The following is an 18,868-nucleotide window of genomic DNA, read 5'->3' as shown; positions in this document are numbered from 1 at the left end:
ATTTCTCGTGTTTGGCAGCGGTTTCTTTATTGAACAATATACCTACAAAGGGAACATGGCTCCAGAGGAAAAATTTCAAAAGCAATTAGTATTTCCCGAACTACAAATCGGTGAGACAGAGGAATTCATCACCACCGACGACATCGATGATGTAAAACATTCTGATGATCAGGTTGGGAAGCTAATAAACAGAGTACTAAAGGAAAGAGATGTGAAAAGGGAACACTTAATGGACAAATATACTAATCTGGACAATATCAAAGATGGGAGCAAGAAACACCAGGGTTTCTTGGTATCTTTTCGGGACATTCGTACGAAGTTGAAAAAGCAGATGGAAAAAATCATTGTTCGGGAAGTGGAAGAGAAACTAAAGAACGAGTTATACATTCAGCAGCGACTCAATGATGAGCAGATGAAGCTCAAAGCAATACAGTGGAAAGAAAGAGAAGCAGCTGCGATTGAACATAAGCAAAGAGAGGAGCTGTGGTACATGCAAAAACGACGTAAAGCTAGCATAGAGAGGGTCAAAGCAAGAGGTTCGGCAGAAGTGGTACTAGTAGCAGGAGGTGCCAGAAACGAGGATATCAATGCGACGGTGAAAGAAAGCCAGGTAAAAGACGGAGAAAACGTGAAAAGTGACCGAGTTTGGGAGAGGATCTTCTCACGAGCACCAGTTATTGGAGACTTTTAAGAATAACTGGTTACGTAAAACGGTTCATCGACGGCTGTCGTAGAAACAAGAAAACCAGTCCACTGAAATGAGTAAGAACAAAACCAGGAAGGCTTGTGTTGCTATGTTCACTTGTGCCAGCACGAGTGCTGTACATCTAGACCTGTGCAAAGAGATGACAGCTAGTGAGTTCAAGAAAACGTCGAAGAAGTTCGTTGCGAGAAGGGGATCTCCATGCAAGTTTAATCGTCAGGGATAACGCAAAAGCTTTCAAGGCAACGAGGAAGTGGCTGGCAACATTGGCTAACGATGATGATCTCATCGATTACTTGGCGGTAAATGATATCGAGTGGAGATTCAACACGTCAAATTCATCCCATCTCATCTCATCTTATGTAAAGTTTACGAAGCCCCATTCATATAACGCCGAATATTTTTATATAAAGACAGGCTATTGTGTTAATGGAGGAAACGACGAGGAACCAGACGAAGGTGGGGAAAGGCAAAAAAGTTTCAATCTGTTTCTCTGCATCTACCTTATCTGACTACTGTATTTTCCCACTACAATGTGAGTAAATATGAATTTTTCGCTGTGAGTAGAAGTACGCTTCAAACCTTTGCTTTGGCTTTCGAGTAAGTTTTGTTTTTTACCTTGTAATTTTGACATAGTTTTAAGATACTAATAGTCCTATATTTTTGCCAATTATCCTGGCATGGGGCGTATTTTTCCTGCATGAAAAGTTCGTAAAAATTTATATTATATTTTTGCATTTTGGAACTCATATATTTCGGATAATTTCTTTCCAAGTTATTTTTTTTATGGAAGATAGCTTTCTATATGTCTTTTCTCTTGAAACTGAGTTAAGGTAACATATTATTTGTATTTTTTGAGTGCATTCTGTTATTTGCGAGAACGTCAACAACCCACACTCAATTCTCTTGAGATATTGCTCCTTTCTTAGCAAATTTAAGTGAAACTTAAAAAACTAAAACTAACCATACCATTGCGTGGAACGATTCAAAATTAAGCCATTACTACTAATGATCGTTATAGACAAAGGCGTTGTTTGGAAGCCTGGCATATTATTAATGCGAGTCTTTGTGCCCTAAGTAGGGATGACGCAAGCTATTTGCCAAAAGAATATTCACATCTGATTGATTGATGACGTCATTTTGAAAGTATATAAGATACTGAGTTTCAACATCAGATCACCCCTGATGAAGACACTAGACCGGAGTGTCGAAACGTTGGGTCGTGAAAGTTAATCTTTGTGTGGTGATTACTTTCATTTATTAAAACCAGAGTAGCGATAATTACGATGGATGTGTCCAATTTTTTATACAAATTTACGCGTGTCCCGGAAACAACGCAATTGCAATGGAATCTTCGATAAATCCGCCATGGTCGCATGCGTCAGCAACAAGAACGAGCAGTCAGGCAGGATGCGGGTTGTAGCAATCTCGCGTTTATTTCAGGTGTTTATCGAGAAGAGAAGCAATGATTCATTCCGACAGAACTGGTTCGTTGTTTATCAGCAAGTTTGATTGAATAAAATTGTGAAGAATTGTGAATGCTTTCATGGTCGGAATAAATTAAACATATCAAATACAGAAAAGCTGATGGAAAATTATTTTTACAATTCGTAAATAACGTCGTGTTAAAAAAATTGCACCACTTAATAATGTCGTGCAAAATTGGTATGGATAAGGGGAAAATTTCTGCTCAAGCAGCCGTGATGTGCCTAAAAATAAGGTGGAGGGTTTGCCAGACGTAATTACTCCAATATAATGATGAGGACCAATCGGGTGTCTTGTAATTAACGCGCATCTTAAATAAATTATAACCGGAAATTTACAAGCACGTCTAATCGTACGTCTCAATACGGACGATCTTTGAAAATAAACGTGAATGTTCATGTTTAATCACAGGATATACGTACGAACTATCTCACAACTATTCTCTTTGACTTTGAGGTTTTTCACTGACTTTGTTCCACCGATCAAACTATATTACATTTTAGAATCAATTTATGCACCTACATCGTTCAATTAATTATTAAAAATAATCAATTTTACTCTTTTTTGGCTCAATTTACGAAAACCTCCTTATCTTTAAAACCTATTCATGCATTTTTCAACAAACACTGGTGAATATTCAGAACCGTCTGAATAATTACACAAAAGTATCGCAATTGCAGAATATAGTTCGTCATGTAGTTTCCTGTATTTTGTAGGACGCGTACTGATGAATCTCATACAGAGAAACGATGTTTTTTAAAAAATATCACTTTCTTCTGAACAAATTTTTTCAGAGGCGTAGCCAGCCTGACGATTTTGTCTCGCTATGTAAATTTCGAGTTATTATAATTATTCATGTCTTTAGAAATTTATTGTCTTCGCAGTCAATTAATGAACCCCAAAATATTAGCATAGCGGGACAGATCGCAAGCCTGGCTAGGCCACTAAAGTTATTTACACCTCAAAGGCAACACTGGACTGTTTCCAATGAATTCATGCTTTGAACACACTTTCATAATACCTTTTGGTTTTTGTACTTATATATTTCGTATTGGTTTATGAGACGTTATATGTGTACCGAATTTTTCGATACATTCAATATATTTTCGTACTTCAACACTCACACTTTACAAATTCTCTTCAATTCTGAATTACTGTCTCTTTGCTCTCTCGTTAAACCCGAATTAATTAACAGAATATGAAATTACTATTTATATCTTTCTATAAATAGAGGTACTGTCCGAGCCGTCCGTACATATGTATAAAAAAACATACTCCGAATAATTATCATACTTACATATATTTCACTATTATCTGTCACGAAAGATATGGAAAACCCAAAACGTTATACGTTACACTACTGTTTTTTTAAAGAAAACTTTTTCCTCGTGGTCTTAAAGTCTCCCAAGCTCATCTACTCTAGGTCCCATCTATACCTAGTCTATTATTTTTTAGAACTCAAATTACATAAGTTCCTAATTCCTTCGTAGCTATTCTCTTTTATATATACAGTAATGTGACAAACGAAGATACAGCTGTCATGAAAATTAGCAAATTCTAATAAACAACTTAAAATCCACTTTTATACAGTTAGTTACTTTTCTTAACTTTGACTTCAGTTTAGGCTAGGCGTAGGAGAAGAATCTCCTTTACGTAATATACGTCATTTATTTCACGATTTAATTTAAATATTCATAAAAACTAATAAGTTGCGTGTTAGTGCACTGCACACTTTATAAAGTAAACGTAAACCTTCTTTATCGTTCAACAAATTTATTTGTTCTTTCCAAATTCACGTGGTCGTATCTTCATCGATGTTGATTTCGGAGAATAATAATGATCTTTCCAATGAAGCCAGTTGATTCCATCAGCGTACGATGTGTGTGCGCCATAATGATACACACCATTCAAATTGGAATGATGGCAACTACGATACCACCAGGCTCCTTTGAAATCCTCAGCACAATTTTTTCCCGAATCATCATTGTCAGAATCTTTGGTGCTGAAAGCCATACCATTATGATTTTTCAACGAGTCTCCCGCTGTACCTTAAAATGTAAAAATATATATGCATGAATGGCCTCTTTAAATCAATAATAGTAATGGTGTGCAATTAATGCCAAAATCGTACGCAGTTAATATACTTTGCAAGAAACATATCTAGAGCGGAAATCGATTCATAACTTGTGCCTAAAGCCCGTTACCATGAAAGCAGACACGTTTCAAAATGTTCGAAAAACAGGGTTTAATGGTGTTTAAATCGCAGCGATGTTCGGTGACCCCCATTTTTTTTTACATTAAACGTTTACATTATAGAATGATGCTTTATCTATAACAAAGTTTCAAAAGAATTCTGTAATGGGCAATTTTTTCTATTTACAAAAACGTTATCTTGGCTTATCAAAAAAATTCGCCGTGACAGAGTTTTTTAAAACTTAATGATAAAAAATTCGGGGACACCGACGTCGTTCGTAATATAAACACGATTAAGCATGTAGGACGGCAACACGACGACGGCGCGGCTGAAACACCTCATTAATTAAATTCCATTGTAAAGAGTTGTAGTAAGTAACGTTCAATTATATTCAATACAACACGGCCGGGAGTATTGATCAATAAGATTTGAATACATATGCAAATCAGTTACAAACACTACTGGTTGTGCAGTGTGTCCCCTAAAAAGTGACACTGTACAGAGTGAGTAAAAAAACTCACACCTTTGAAATTCAAATTAACCGCGAACTTGGCTGGAATTTGACAATTCCCATGTCAGACCCATGTGTACAATCAACAGGACGTGGTTAATTAATGCGAAAGTGTTTAAACCAATCGAACTAATTCAACGTGGCGCGTGTGCTAGAAAAACGATTTGATAAAACTGTTCTTTTTTATTTAAAGAGCTTAGAATGCATTTTGACCCCGAAGGGGAACAAACTTTATGTTTTAGGTTAAATAATGGGTTCAGTTATTTGATATGTTTCGGATACCAATGAGATATTTTAGGCAACTTCTGTAAAATTACAGCCGCTATGCGGCTAATTTGAATTTCAAAGGTGTCAGTGTTTTTTACTCACCCTATATGCATCTGTTGATTGAGCGTAGCGCTGGCATACAAATTAAAACAATACGATAATATCTATAGTGCCACATTTTTTGGGACACACTGTATTTTTCCGATACAACCACTAGTGTTTGTAATTGATTTGCATATCTATATGCAAACTACGGTATACACAGTGTGCATGTGACCTAATACACTTCATTAAATATTCATGAGTTTCACAATATTATAAATCGTATCAATGTAATGAGGTATAAGACTCTGAAAACGTTTGTGGGCAATTCTATACAGCCTAATGTTCCATTACATGTATTCCAGATAACCTCGAATTTCATAGTACTCTCTTGTACATACACTATTGAAATATATTTTATTCCTCAGTTTTTTACATTTTACCGATTCTGCCGGCGTTTACTTTAAAACTGGCCTCGACTGTAAGTTACCGAATATCCCTATAAAGTCCTGAGATTTTTGTTTTCACTTTGTTTTGTAATTTTTGAAAGTTTTGAAAATTCTCAAATTGGAGATGCTTTAAATTTCTGGGTTTAATCCCCGAAATACCAAAGTAGCCTCGTTTAAACTATATGGTTTAAAAATTATATCTATCGCGTAGTAGTTAACTCAGAAATGCATAACTCTGATTGGTCAGTTCTGCGTTTTTATACAACCGCCCCCAGATTCATAGTTCACTGCAAAGTTGATTGTAAAAAGAGCTGGACTCTCCGATTATTTAATTGAAATATGACTCAGTTTAATGTAAAATGCTTACCATGATAACCTCCAACATTCAACTTGTACTTTGTATTTTCGCTGCTGACATTGAATGAATCATAATGAGCGTATGCAGTGTTTCCAGATGTATCTTCCATGTCGATACGAAGTTCATTTTGTAAAATATTTGTCATCCTCTGTATTTTGTCAAGACCAAGCCAATATTCTCCGCTCAAGTTACCAAAACCTTGTTTGTAATCTTGCCATCCTCGGTAGAAGTCAACACTTCCATCAAGACGACGTTGAAATACAGTCCATCCTCCACCTGATGTTGTCATATCACAAACCACTTTGAAATTTCCTTTTCCATCAGGATTAATTTTATATATTCCACTTTGTTGTATCCTTTATGATAGATATCAGCGCAGTCTTTGACTAAATTGTTCAGAATAAGTTTAATTAAACGAATGAAGTGCATTTGTAGGCATCAAACTCACCAAAGGCTTATTATCCACCTCTGCTCGTTGGGAAATATCTTTTATTTTTCAGTTACTTAATTGAGGTTTTGCAGTGTTTTAAGTCTTAGTATCATCAGCACATACATACCTCCTTCATTTTCATCGGACGTCTTTTTAAAACAACTTTCATTGTAACCCTGTAATGAAGAATGTTAATTCCTTGTTGTTTGCAATGAAGGATCATGACAACGCTAAACCAACCCACAAAATTGTACCTTGCTAGAGCAGTCAGGTTTATGTTCATTTCTTACAGTGAAAATCTTAAATAAGTGACGATTACAACAGAAATATGATTTTATACCACTGAATCATACCTTTTGTGGGTTAACAAGATAAACATAATCATAAGAGGAGTTCTTCTCCAGTAATCTCTCAGATGTATTGTAAACCACGTTGTGTAACATTTCACAATTTGAATCATTTTTTTAAGCCAATCTCTTCTTGAAGTTGATAGATCTACAACATATCTCAGTTGCACACTCCATTACGCAATCTATCCATTCAGAAACGGCTTTAGCTTTAGTCTTAACAACTGTTACATTCAGTCGGAATCCTAAAGCGTAAAATAATTTCGTGTACAATCGTTCAAGCAATAAATTTCATACGGCGAACGTGAAACACGTACAAAGCTAAATATGCTATATAATACGGCAAAGCTAAATTTGCTGCTTTTCTAATTGCTTTTTAACATTCGGCTGAACATCGCACGTTTTATGTAGAAGGTTTGTGATTATTTTAACGAAATTGCCGCACTCCTAAAGATAGTGGAGTTAAAACACAAACCTTTTTAACAGTTTGGCGTTTGCCATAAAAGCTAAAAGTCTCTAGAAACGTAAAGGAAGCCTAAAACGTTTCAGATCATCACTGGTCTCGAGCCAGTATGGTAGGTATGGTAGGTATGGTAGGTATGGTAGGTATGGTAGGTATGGTAGGTATGGTAGTTATGGTAGGTATGGTAGGTATGGCAGGTATGGCAGGTATGGTAGGTATGGTATGTATGGTAGATATGGTAGGTATAGTAGGTATGGTAGGAATGGTAGGTATGGTAAGTATGGTGGGTATGGTAGGTATGGCAGGTATAGTAGGTATGGTAGGTATGGTAAGTATGGTAGGTATGGTAGGTATTGTAGGTATGGTAGGTAGGGTAGGTATAGTAGGTATGGTTAATATGGTAGGTATGTTAGTCTACCTATGGTAACTTACCTTTGGTAACCAACCTACATATGGTAAGTAGGTAGGTTATTTAACTGCTAAAGAATAGGTATTAATGTTACTAGACACTAATTTGCCAGGTGTCAAAAAGATGTGAAAAAAGGCTTGCTTATTTCTTTCCTCATTTGAGAGGCCATACCGCAGTTTTGCCACTTTCTCTCTTCTTAAGACTTTTCTTAAGATATTCAGTCTTAGGTTTGGCAAAAAATAATTTGATGGAAAAGCCTTGCAAATTAAAATTGAGTTGAGAGAAGGGGTCATTTGAAAAATATCAGTTAATGATCGTTTGAGGCGCTAAACTTAACACACCAATCACTTTCATATTTTATATTTAAAAATGTTCTGTAAAAAGGACAATAATCAGAGCCGCGTATCATGCTAATAAATTGAGTACAGCTTAAACTGAAGGATTGTCAACGGATATAGAAAGAAGTTCATCTTTGCAAATTCTCGATTCCACTGACATATATTCTCGTGCAGTGCAGAGGGTTGTGACATTGCGATACATTTTCAGATATTCCCCTCCATTGATTTTGTCCACACATCAGATACGTGGATGATGTGTGCAAAGAATTGATCTGTCCCACATTTTCATGAACGAATAGCTCAGAAGCTATAGCTGCATAGAGAGGTCTGTTTATTTAAATGACGTGACTTTCCAGGATTCTGAGTATATGTTGATAGTAATTATATATTGTGTTTTACTTTACCTTCAAGAGTGAAATCGTAGCAAATGTTTACACTGGTTTCACTTGATATGGCATTTAAGACTGCAAGTGATATACATGGTGCATATAGGCATAAGAAATGTTTAAATTGCATGGCTCGTCAACTTTCAGTTGTTGCACTATTAAGAAATTTTCCTGCGAAGAAAAGAAAAAAATAGGCCATGATTATTGAATGTAAATATGCATGGATTCGTCGTTCTGAATTTTCTTGCCTTGGAATAAAACGTAATTATAGAAAATATATTCGCTTGCTTAAATTCCGTGAGGCAGTATCTAATCTTCCATGGTAAATTGATTGAAATTCAGCACTTCTGTATACTCAGAATATCCGCTAGAGTTGAGATTTTCGCCTTATTGGGAGAATACCCCAACATATTTAAACAACTCAGCAATAGCAGATATTTTGGAACCTCCGTTTAGCAGAGATAAAGATTAATTGTGCGACACGATTGAGGCAAACTCGCAGTAAGTATTGCTCGTATCAACCTAATATGAACGAGTTTTGTGCTTGGCTTTTTGTACGTAACAATAGTGAACAGTGTTTATGATAGTTCATTGTGTTTTATTGCTATCATCACGTAATAGCAGAGCTTGTTCATTTAGGTATACGCATCGACCTCAAACTGTTAACTGACATTCATTGGTGTATAAGCTGCTACTTTGCTTCGATAATTTATTCAAAGTTTGTTTGTTTTTCTCTCACGGCGGTTGTCTAGGCAACTGCAGTAAGTATTGCTCGCATGCGAACGACTTTATTAGATAAAAGTACATTTAGGTTTTACACACTTCATTTCTAAACGGTAAATAATCTAAAGTTATAAGAAAAAATATTCAAAGCGTCATCGAAGATAAGCTCGATTTCGTGTGAAACGGCTGACCAATTTCATTTCAATGATATACACTGAAAAATTTACTTTTTCCAAAAAATTGCAGTCGATTTCCTTTGAATTCATTTCGAGAAAGCTGATGGATATGTGTTGATATAATTTTTTACTAAATGGCATGCCAGCTCGTTTTGACGTTTAACTACGTTCTTTCTTAACTTAGGGCATCTATAAACTACAACTCACGAGACAATTGCCAATGGAGATAAATTTTAATGTTTAAAATGACTTACCACAACTGTGATCAAGATAGATTGGAAATTATTTGAGGACTTTATTTGAAACAGCTTGTTTGTGTAGAAATCGGAGGAACAGTAGCTAATATAACTACATACATGTTGAAAAAAGGAAATAAATTATTTAAGTGCAAGCTGCATATTGAATATTGACGAACCTTATCATAGGCTAATGCGGGTACGAATTGCCATCTTATGTATATAATTATCCTAAGGCTAGCAACTCTCTCGGCGCAAAAAAATATAATGCATACAATAGTACTATCGCTTGAAACACAAAAATTACGCTAGTTTTTTGAAAAAAAACTGGATACAAAATACGTTGGACATATTTACTAAATTTATCTGTCATTTTTAGACTTGAAAACAATTTAAAAATGCTTAAATTTTGCAGATAAAAAGTGTATTTTTATCGACATTTGGTTAAACAGAGGCGGGATGCAATTTACTCGACAAACGTCATCATTGGAAAATCGTAGGCAAATTTCTGATTGGCTGTTGAAAGCTCGGAAAATTACGAAGGCATTTTTCGTCATCGAGTTGGCCTTGTCGAGTAAATTGCATCCCTCCTCTGTTTAACAAAATTTCGATAAAGATACACTTTTTATTTGCAAAATTTAAGCATTTTTATGTTGTTTTCAAGTCTAAAATGACAGATAAATTTAGTAAATATATCCAAGGTATTTTGTATCTAGTTTTTTCTCAAGAAACTAGCGTAATTTTTGTGTTTCAAGCGATGGTATTAATGTATGCATTGTATTTTTGGTGAGAGAGTTGCCAGCCTTAGGATAATTATATACATAAAATAGTATGCGGTGTCTTCCTATGCCCTTATTCAAGGATTGGGTTATTGAAAGATTGGTTAGTTTCATTAATTGAAATTACACTCATTGTAGTCCCAAACATGCAAAGGATTTTTTATTCATTACTCCGACGCAAGCAGCAAAGACTCGCCAAAGTTGAAAAATGGCAGGTCTTTGTTTTGTTTGTGCCATTATTATTTGACGTTGGAAGTCGATTTTGGCACGAAATATATAAAAATCAATCTGCCAATTCATCAATTCTCGTATCCCGTATTCTGATAATATTTACTCACGTTAGAAATTTGACACTCACGATTGTGCATGTTGTACGACTGTTTTATTATTCACCAGTTTAAAGTATCTTAATCTTGCATTTTATATCGATACGTTTTATTTACATAATTTTATGAAGATATGCATGATAATCTTAGATCGGCATGAAGATAGTGCAAGTCTTCGGATATTGGTTATTTTTCTTTTTTTGTTGTATATAACATTTCTTTTTGATCCTCAACTGCTTGTTATTAAAAAAGTATTTATTTTCAGTTCATATCCGCCATATTTATTAATTATTTTTACTAATTTTTCTATTTCACATTAATTAAAGATGATGTAAAGTCCGTTCTGCGCAAATATCCTGCGCATAGCAGTGTTTGTTTACGTTGGTTATATCATCTTTACATGAAGTATGTGTCATTTTAATTCTCTTATTTTCTTCTCCTTCTCATTCGACCGGCTGTAATGATTAATGAATATGCTTATTTTATATTTTGAAGAAAATATTATTATATTTTAAAGAAGATATAAAGCGAAGTTTGTAAATAAACTGTTATTTAAAACTTTATATACAGTATTTGTAATTGTAGGACAAGCGATAAAATAACGTCAGTAGCGACGACAAATATAGCCTCGCCATTTCGTGTCCTCATTCATCAAATAAATTTTTGAAGCATTCCTTTTACAATAATATTGCTTTTTTCTAGCAGCCTTATCTTCGTCACTCGCAATTCGAGCCTCTTTGCCTTGCGACATATAAAAACAAAATAATTGTGCTCCCGAATACACCTTTTACGCAATGAAAAGCACGTGTAGTATCACGTGACATTTATATGTAAACAAAGCGTGATGTTCGGACAATGATAGCGCGCGCAATATTTAAATATCGAACTATGGTTGCCACAAAAAGATGTGCTTGGGGTACGTGCAAAAACGACTCTCGTTACCCTGAACGTATGCAAAAAAATGTAGAAGGTGATCCTGTGACATTTTTCCACTTTCCTGGAGCGAAGAGATGTCCAGAAAGGAGAAAACGGTGGATTGAAGCATGTAAACGTGGCGACTCATTCAATTGTAACAAGGATAGTTACGTTTGCAGTGTTCACTTTGTGGGTGAAAATGGGCCCACAAAAGAAAACCCTGATCCTATATCTGCAACAACAAGTAAAGAAAAGGTTAGTAACAACAATATTATCTTAAGTATGATGAGATTTTAGCCCACATTTCGTGTTTATTATCGACTGTTTTTACATACGCAGCAGCGCATGATGAACCGTAAACGAAAAATCCCTGTTGCCAGACAGAAGCCCGTGAAGAAACCTCGTCGAAGTGATGTAAAATCTGCTGCAAATTCGCTGCTAATGCTAGCCCAAGCACCGACGAATTGTTGCAAGACCGACACCGAACTTAATGTCGCTGAGATATTGTTGTCGTTTAGTGCAAATAGTGCTGCGACTGTTGGCCCTTGCAGCAATCTGTGCAGCGACAAATCCAACAACGAAGATCATCCTAGCATCGACGAAACTTCTAACGTAGAAACGTTTGTAGACGACAAGATTGAACAATCAGTTGTTTGTAGTACGCAGGTGAGCTGATAAAAGCAGTACTGAATTTTGCGCGTGAATTTCGGTGATAGTGTTCACATTTATGTTTAGACCAACGTTGAGCTTTGTCATTTGAACCCATATCAAGACAAAATGTTGGTAGACAGTGCTGAGATGCATAAGCATCTTTTCCTAGCTAAAGTGGACGATCCAAAGAAAACGATGCACTATACAGGTGAGTAGTTAGTTTTGTTTTAAAACAAGCTGTGTGACGTGATTTATTACAACTATTTATTGTCTTTGCAGGCATGAGCAAGGAATGCCTTGATACGATTTTTAATGAAATCTTAAAACAAAAAGCAAAACGAATTCACTATTGGAGGGGTAAAAAGAGAACGAAGTTGACGACCAGCCATAGTATGTATATCAAGAAGAAGTATGATATGTGCAAACTCACAACCAGGGAACAGTTTCTGTTCACATTAATAAGGTTGAGAAGGAATGTCAGTATTGAAATGTTAAGTGGTATATTTGGCATTTCTAATGGGACTGGTAGCCGGATTTTTGTAACCTGGATTCTCTTCATGAGTAAGGAACTAAAATGTTTTGTGCCCTTCTCAACGTTAAATGATTTGCAAGGGATTGAATTTCCAACGGCACTTCGTGGTATAAAGAACCTCAGAGCTATCATTGATTGCACTGAATTCTATGTAGAGAAACCTTCGAGACCACACTGCCAAAGAACCACCTACAGCCAGTACAAGTCCACCAATACCTTCAAGTTGTTGATCTCAATGTCTCCTTTACCTCATCTTAATTTTGTTTCAAGACTCTTCACTGGCAGTATTAGTGATAAAGAAATCGTAAAAGAAAGTGGTTTTTTGGATCATCTTGAAGCAGGTGATGTGGTGATGGCCGACAAAGGTTTTAATATTCAAGACCTGCTAGCACTCAAAGAAGCAAAGCTTTTGGCCCCACCTCTTTTAAGGAAAGGAAATGTGTCTGCTGTAACATCAACTCAAACTCGACGTGTGGCCACAATAAGAGTACATATTGAAAGAATGATCAGAAAACTAAAATGTTTTACTATTCTGAAAGGTGCTTTCCCTTTAACAATGAAGCCTCATGTAAACTCAATAATTGCTGTTTGTGCTGCATTAGTAAATTTGCAGCCCAGTTGTATAAACAAGGAGGAAGAATACTGTAGACTTGAGCTGTAAATTATTTTCTATGTTTTGCCAATAAACTCAGTCCTGTAAGTTGGTTTCTAATCCTGGTTCTATTTTCTTCAGCTTCATCTTCTGTGAACCAACAATGAGTCAATTTGACATACTCATCAGGATTTTCCTCATATTTTTCAATGTCCTGTAATTAGAGAAAGCACTTTTTGTAGAGTAATAGAAAACTATTCAATTGACATATTGAATACCATTTACCTTTTCAAAGCTACTGAGAAACATTGCTATGTAAATCCCACAGTTGTTAGTATGAGGATCCTGCCTTGGAACCTATATATAATAGACAAAAAATGGTTGCATCTAAAAGAACACTGAACAGAGGTTAAACCTAATACACTTTGGAAATACAAGATATATAGCACATATATATCACAAACCTTTAGAACATGGCATTTCAAACTTGTGCATCTATTGGGATTCCCTGATATATTAGACATATGATCTAAATAACTATATAAAAAGAAGACACATGAATACAATATTAATTGCATGTGCACAACTATATTGGCCTCAACAAACCCACCTGATTAAATACTTCATTTCAGCTCTTTTGCTAGAAATTTCCCAGGATAAAGAGTCCAAAAAAAGCACATGCCTGTAAAATGTAATGCAATACAACATTATTAATTATAAGTAATTAACACTTAATTACAGACAAAAAATATAATACTGCACACATAATACCATGGGGTTATGATGGCTAGTAACCAGTGTAGCCTGCAAGTAAATGAATATATAGTTCATTTAGGATAGAACAATTTTCTATTGTGGATTACATTTAAATTAAGTAATCATCAGGTTGTTTCATACCTCCTGTTGATTGGAATTACTATGTAGTCATTTTTCAAAATATCTGCCTTGAAAAATGGTTGGCTGATGGATCGCGACCCATTACATAAAAACATAATCTGATACCGATAGACATGTATATGCATGGTCATGACCAATTTAATAATACTTGTGCATGCATGCAGTAATTGAGAAATACCTGCTTGATGCTTTTCTTACATCTTGTTCCCCACAAATTAAGAACAGAATAAAAAAGAGAATCGATGACTGGGAATGGACAAGCAAGTTCTCTACAATAAGAAGTGTTTTTTTTGTGATATTAATTTAACCAGTTCTGTGTATGAATTTTACATGAAGTGAATATCACAAGCTTTTATACACTTACTCAAATAAGACAGTTACAACTGTGTCATTAAGCATCATTCCTGGCTCGAGGGTTGTAAATTTTCTCATACACTTCAATACCATGAAATTTGAATGATGTTGTTGTAGTGGAATTGTTCCCATCACAATCCATAACTTGCATATTGCAAGGTTCATTGCAAGGTAATTGGGTTACCATAGGGGAAACTAAATATAGATAACATAGAATGTATTTGTGATCACTTAGTTAGTAAACCACTATCTAGCTGAACAACTAATTGTAATTTAATTAAGCACAGTGCACTGCACTGACTCACCTGAATGCCCATTGTTGTTTGTAACTCTAGGTGCAGTTTCTTTGTTTGTATCTAGATTGTCCCCAGTTACTGTGTTAGCAACTACACAAGCAACAGAACAAACATATATTTCACAATTTGAAATACAATCTGAAATTGTAACTCTGTGATATATATTGACAAATAAACATAATTACCATTCAAGTTTGAGTCTGCCATCATACAAGGGAGAACTTCTGCTTTCCAAAATGCTTCCAACTGATTGCAAACATGGTCCATAAATGCAGCATCATATGATACTGGCAGAACAAAAATTCCTTGACTTGTCCAAACAACAAAGTCACAATGAAAAAGCTCAGAAACAAACTTTGTGCCTGGATCTGGTGATAGTATGCACTGCTTTTGGTAAGACAGAAGGTCTTATCTTTTTCAATACAACCAATTTCTGGTGTCAAAAACGCTTTTTTGGGATGCATATCTTTGTGCTTCCATGGACATTTATATTCGACAACAACATCTGGACAATTACTGGAACACTGGCATGTCTTTATGTTGTCGAGACTGGCACCAAGAAATTTTCTCTTCTTTGAAATGAGAAAGCCTTTAGACACTAACTTTATGTTGTGGTGTTTGTGCCTTTCAACTCGTAAGTAAGCATCCCTTGCACTTGTCTCATGAACTAACCCCATGTTAATGAGTGTGGTTGTGGTTGTGTGCAGAACAATGTTTGGTGGTACTTTGGGATTTGTAATCATGTTTACCAGACAGCTGACATCTGTCTTCTTTGGTCTGTTCTTTTCAATAGTTGCCTGTCTGGTAACAACACGCTTAACTTTCGATGCTGAAATGAAACCAGCTTTTTCACAATACCATTCTTTGCACTGGAACTGTTTTACCGTAGCCTGGTTGATATCATCAATCTCCTTGTCTGTGAATGATAACTTTTGAAACACTAAATCTTCTGTGGCATGCTTGTTGCTTTCCATGCAAATAGAAATTTTACGTTTCATGATCCCATCACTTGAACTGGTACCACTTGTACTCTTGTCACCATTTTCAATGGTCAATAGTGTTGGAGATTTCTTTGGTGCGCAGTATCGTTTCTGGAGTACTGGCAGAATGGCAGGACGTTGTTTCATTAGTTTCATCAATCCGGTAAGTCTTCTCAGCTTTCTTTTCTTTATGGGCTTTTGGTCCTTTGAGCTCTTACGTCCACGTCAATGTTTTGAGAATATGCGTGGTCCCTCTTCCTCAGTTTGTACGAGGTAATTTTGGTTTTTCAATCACTAGGTCAGATACTTCGCATGCTTTCGTACTAGCGCTAGCTTTCTTGACCCCACACAACTGCCACTTGGTCACGCTATCTTTACTTCGCGTGTTCAGCACCTCTTCCAGCGAATACATGGCGGCCCCGATGTGTTTTACATCCCCCATCACGGCCTCCTTTGCACATACACTTCGCCTTCAAAACGCTACCTCGGTTGGGACCATGACCTTCCAAGATAAACCAAAGATCGTAGCAAGGTTTTCCATCATTAGTTTTTACCTTCATAGCTGGTCGCACCTTAGCTACATAGACATGAAGCCTTTCATTGTTCAATGTTTTAGTCATTAACGATTCTACATGGCCATCTTCAAATAGACTGTAGTCGTCGAAGGATTGTACGCAGCTAGACCTTGCTTATCGTACGCAGTCGAATGGAAAATCAAAATAGTGAATATGTCGTACAAACCGAAAGATGGAGAGTCGATGAAGTTATTCATCACAGACATTTTAAAGGGGTTTTCGATTTCCATATCATTAATAATGAAACGTTCATCGCTTGCAGCACCATTCTTTCGATCGTTTGTTAAGGTTGGAAGTAGAGGAATACACATTCTTTCAACCGCAGCAGCTATTTTGATCAGCGTAATTTTATCATAGCCATTTACACTGACTCCTCTTGCAAGTAGAAAATTTTTAATTTGAACTACGGTCATCTTTTTAAAGACATCGGACTCGCGAGTAGCATCCATAATCCGGACAAAGCACTAACGAAACAACTTTTTACTTTATATATGAATATTATGCGAATATATATTCAGGCTTTCTATACGATTTAAATATTGCGCGCGTTTTCATTGTCCGAACATTACGCTTTGTTTACATATAAATGTCACGTGATACTACACATGCTTTTCATTGCGTAAAAGGTGTATTGTCCGTTTGTAATACAACGCGCTAATATCGCATATCTGCATCAGACACTTCTCAAATTTCATTCCTCAACCTCCGCCTTCCTGAATTCAAAAAAACTTTGGTGGCTATAAATAAAAGCTCTTTTCTACTCATCGCAATGGCGAACTTGCGTGGGTCGTGGAGCACTGGTAGAAAACCTGGCTTGCGAGCTTTTGCGACGTTGCCAGCTCACTGCGAGGGTTTCATCCAATGAAAATACGTTTACATGCAACAAACTGCAGCGAGGTCTTTATTTAATACGTCAGAAAACACGTTTGAATAAAGCCTCTTACAGGAAAATCTATGACAAGTTTTTATGTGACAAGTTTTGACTGTTCGTCTGTACGCCCAACTTTATGTACAAATGTACTTGTCATAGAAAAAATTGCTTGTCTGTAAGAACCTTAAACATAATGAAATTAAGACCTAAATAAATGAATTCATCTGAATATTTTATATCAACATGACCGTCGTTTCTCAGTGGCGTAGCCAGCCTGACGATTTAGTCATGCGATGCAAATTTTATGTTATTATCATTATTTATTATTTAGAAATTCACTGTTTTCACAGTCAATGAACACGAAAATATTAGCGTAGCATGACTATATATTTGTCAGGCTGGCTACGCCATTGTCGTTTCTTTCAGCACGAAGAGTCTTTCGCCCGTGCATTTCACAAAACACTCTCTGAATCATGTCTGGCTGCCGTTCAGTATAAATAATGCTGGAGTCGTTGAGTTACATGCAAATTTCTACAGTTTTGTTTAGATTAATTATTCAATTCAGGCAACTTTTGTCAAATTACAGCCGTTATGCGGCAAATTTGAATATGAAAGGCTCAGTGTTTTTACTCAGTGACACCATGCAATGGTTGCATGTAGATCATGACCGATCAGATGATCAGAGAAAGTGTTTAGCAGCTGAAGCCAGTTCTTTGTAAGAGAATTCAAGCAACTCAAGCTATATCTATTAGACTATAAAAACATGTCATCGAGAGGTTTTGTAATCACTGTTGATTTTGGTAATATACCCTTGTGTTCGACGAATTGAGAAATGTACTGTGCGATAAGGTAAATAATTATCCAATGTTCTTTAGTGTTGATCAAACTATACTCTGATAATACTATAAGTTCATAAAGACTATTGTGCGATGATACAACCGACACGGCTGTCTATATTTCACTGAAAGGGCATGGGCTTCGATAATGCCGTTTGTACCATTGAACATTTGCGTTGTCCCGCACGTTTCTGGTCAAAATTAATGGTCATATTTTCCAATTTGAAACCTGTTCATATTCTCGTTTGCTGTATTGTTTAATGGTATTATCCAGGATTTTGATGTATTTCATCTAAGAAACCAATACCTCAAGCAAGTTTATAAGAGTTGAAATCCTTGACAGCATTGTATAGATTGTCAGCTAGCGTAATACAGGGTGAGTAAAAAAACTGACACCTTGGAAATTCAAATTAGCGCGAACTTATGGCTGGAATATGACAATTCCCACCGAGTACAATCAACAAAAACGATTTGATAACACTGTTCTTTTTTATTTACGCAGCTTTGAATGCTTTTTAACTGCCAAAGGGAAGAAACTTTATGTTTTAGGTTAAATAATATGATATGCTTCGTATATCCATGAGATATATTGGGGAACTTTGCGGCTAATTTGAATTTCAATTCTTTTTTACTCACCCTGTATATCAATAATTTACAGTGTTTAATGGTTATTGCTATGGACTGTGCATATACTTCCCATTTTTGGGTTGCGTCGAGTGCAATTCAAACAATAGATAATAAGATGAT

The 18,868-nt window shown here is 35.8% G+C and overlaps 1 protein-coding gene and 1 pseudogene across 1 annotated transcript; one reads left to right on the top strand and one right to left on the bottom strand.

The window, feature by feature from the left end:
- Window positions 1–3,961: 3,961 nt before the first annotated feature.
- Window positions 3,962–6,887, bottom strand: LOC114541974 (annotated as a pseudogene).
- A 5,374-nt stretch (window positions 6,888–12,261) lies between these two features.
- On the top strand, window positions 12,262–13,381 carry LOC114541973. Its single transcript, XM_028561758.1, has one exon. It carries the CDS (start codon window positions 12,470–12,472, stop codon window positions 13,379–13,381), a length of 912 nt encoding a protein of 303 aa, XP_028417559.1. The 5' UTR covers window positions 12,262–12,469.
- The last annotated feature ends 5,487 nt before the right edge of the window (window positions 13,382–18,868 follow it).

This window comes from Dendronephthya gigantea, unplaced genomic scaffold (genome assembly GCF_004324835.1).
Source record: "Dendronephthya gigantea isolate DGI-Jeju-01 unplaced genomic scaffold, DenGig_1.0 000326F, whole genome shotgun sequence".
NCBI lineage: Eukaryota > Metazoa > Cnidaria > Anthozoa > Malacalcyonacea > Nephtheidae > Dendronephthya > Dendronephthya gigantea.
This window is presented reverse-complemented; position numbering and strand designations above follow the sequence as displayed.

Excerpts from the sequence above, each read along its gene's own strand:
- LOC114541973 (XM_028561758.1), top strand. The coding sequence starts at position 12,470 with ATGAGCAAGGAATGCCTTGATACGATTTTTAATGAAATCTTAAAACAA.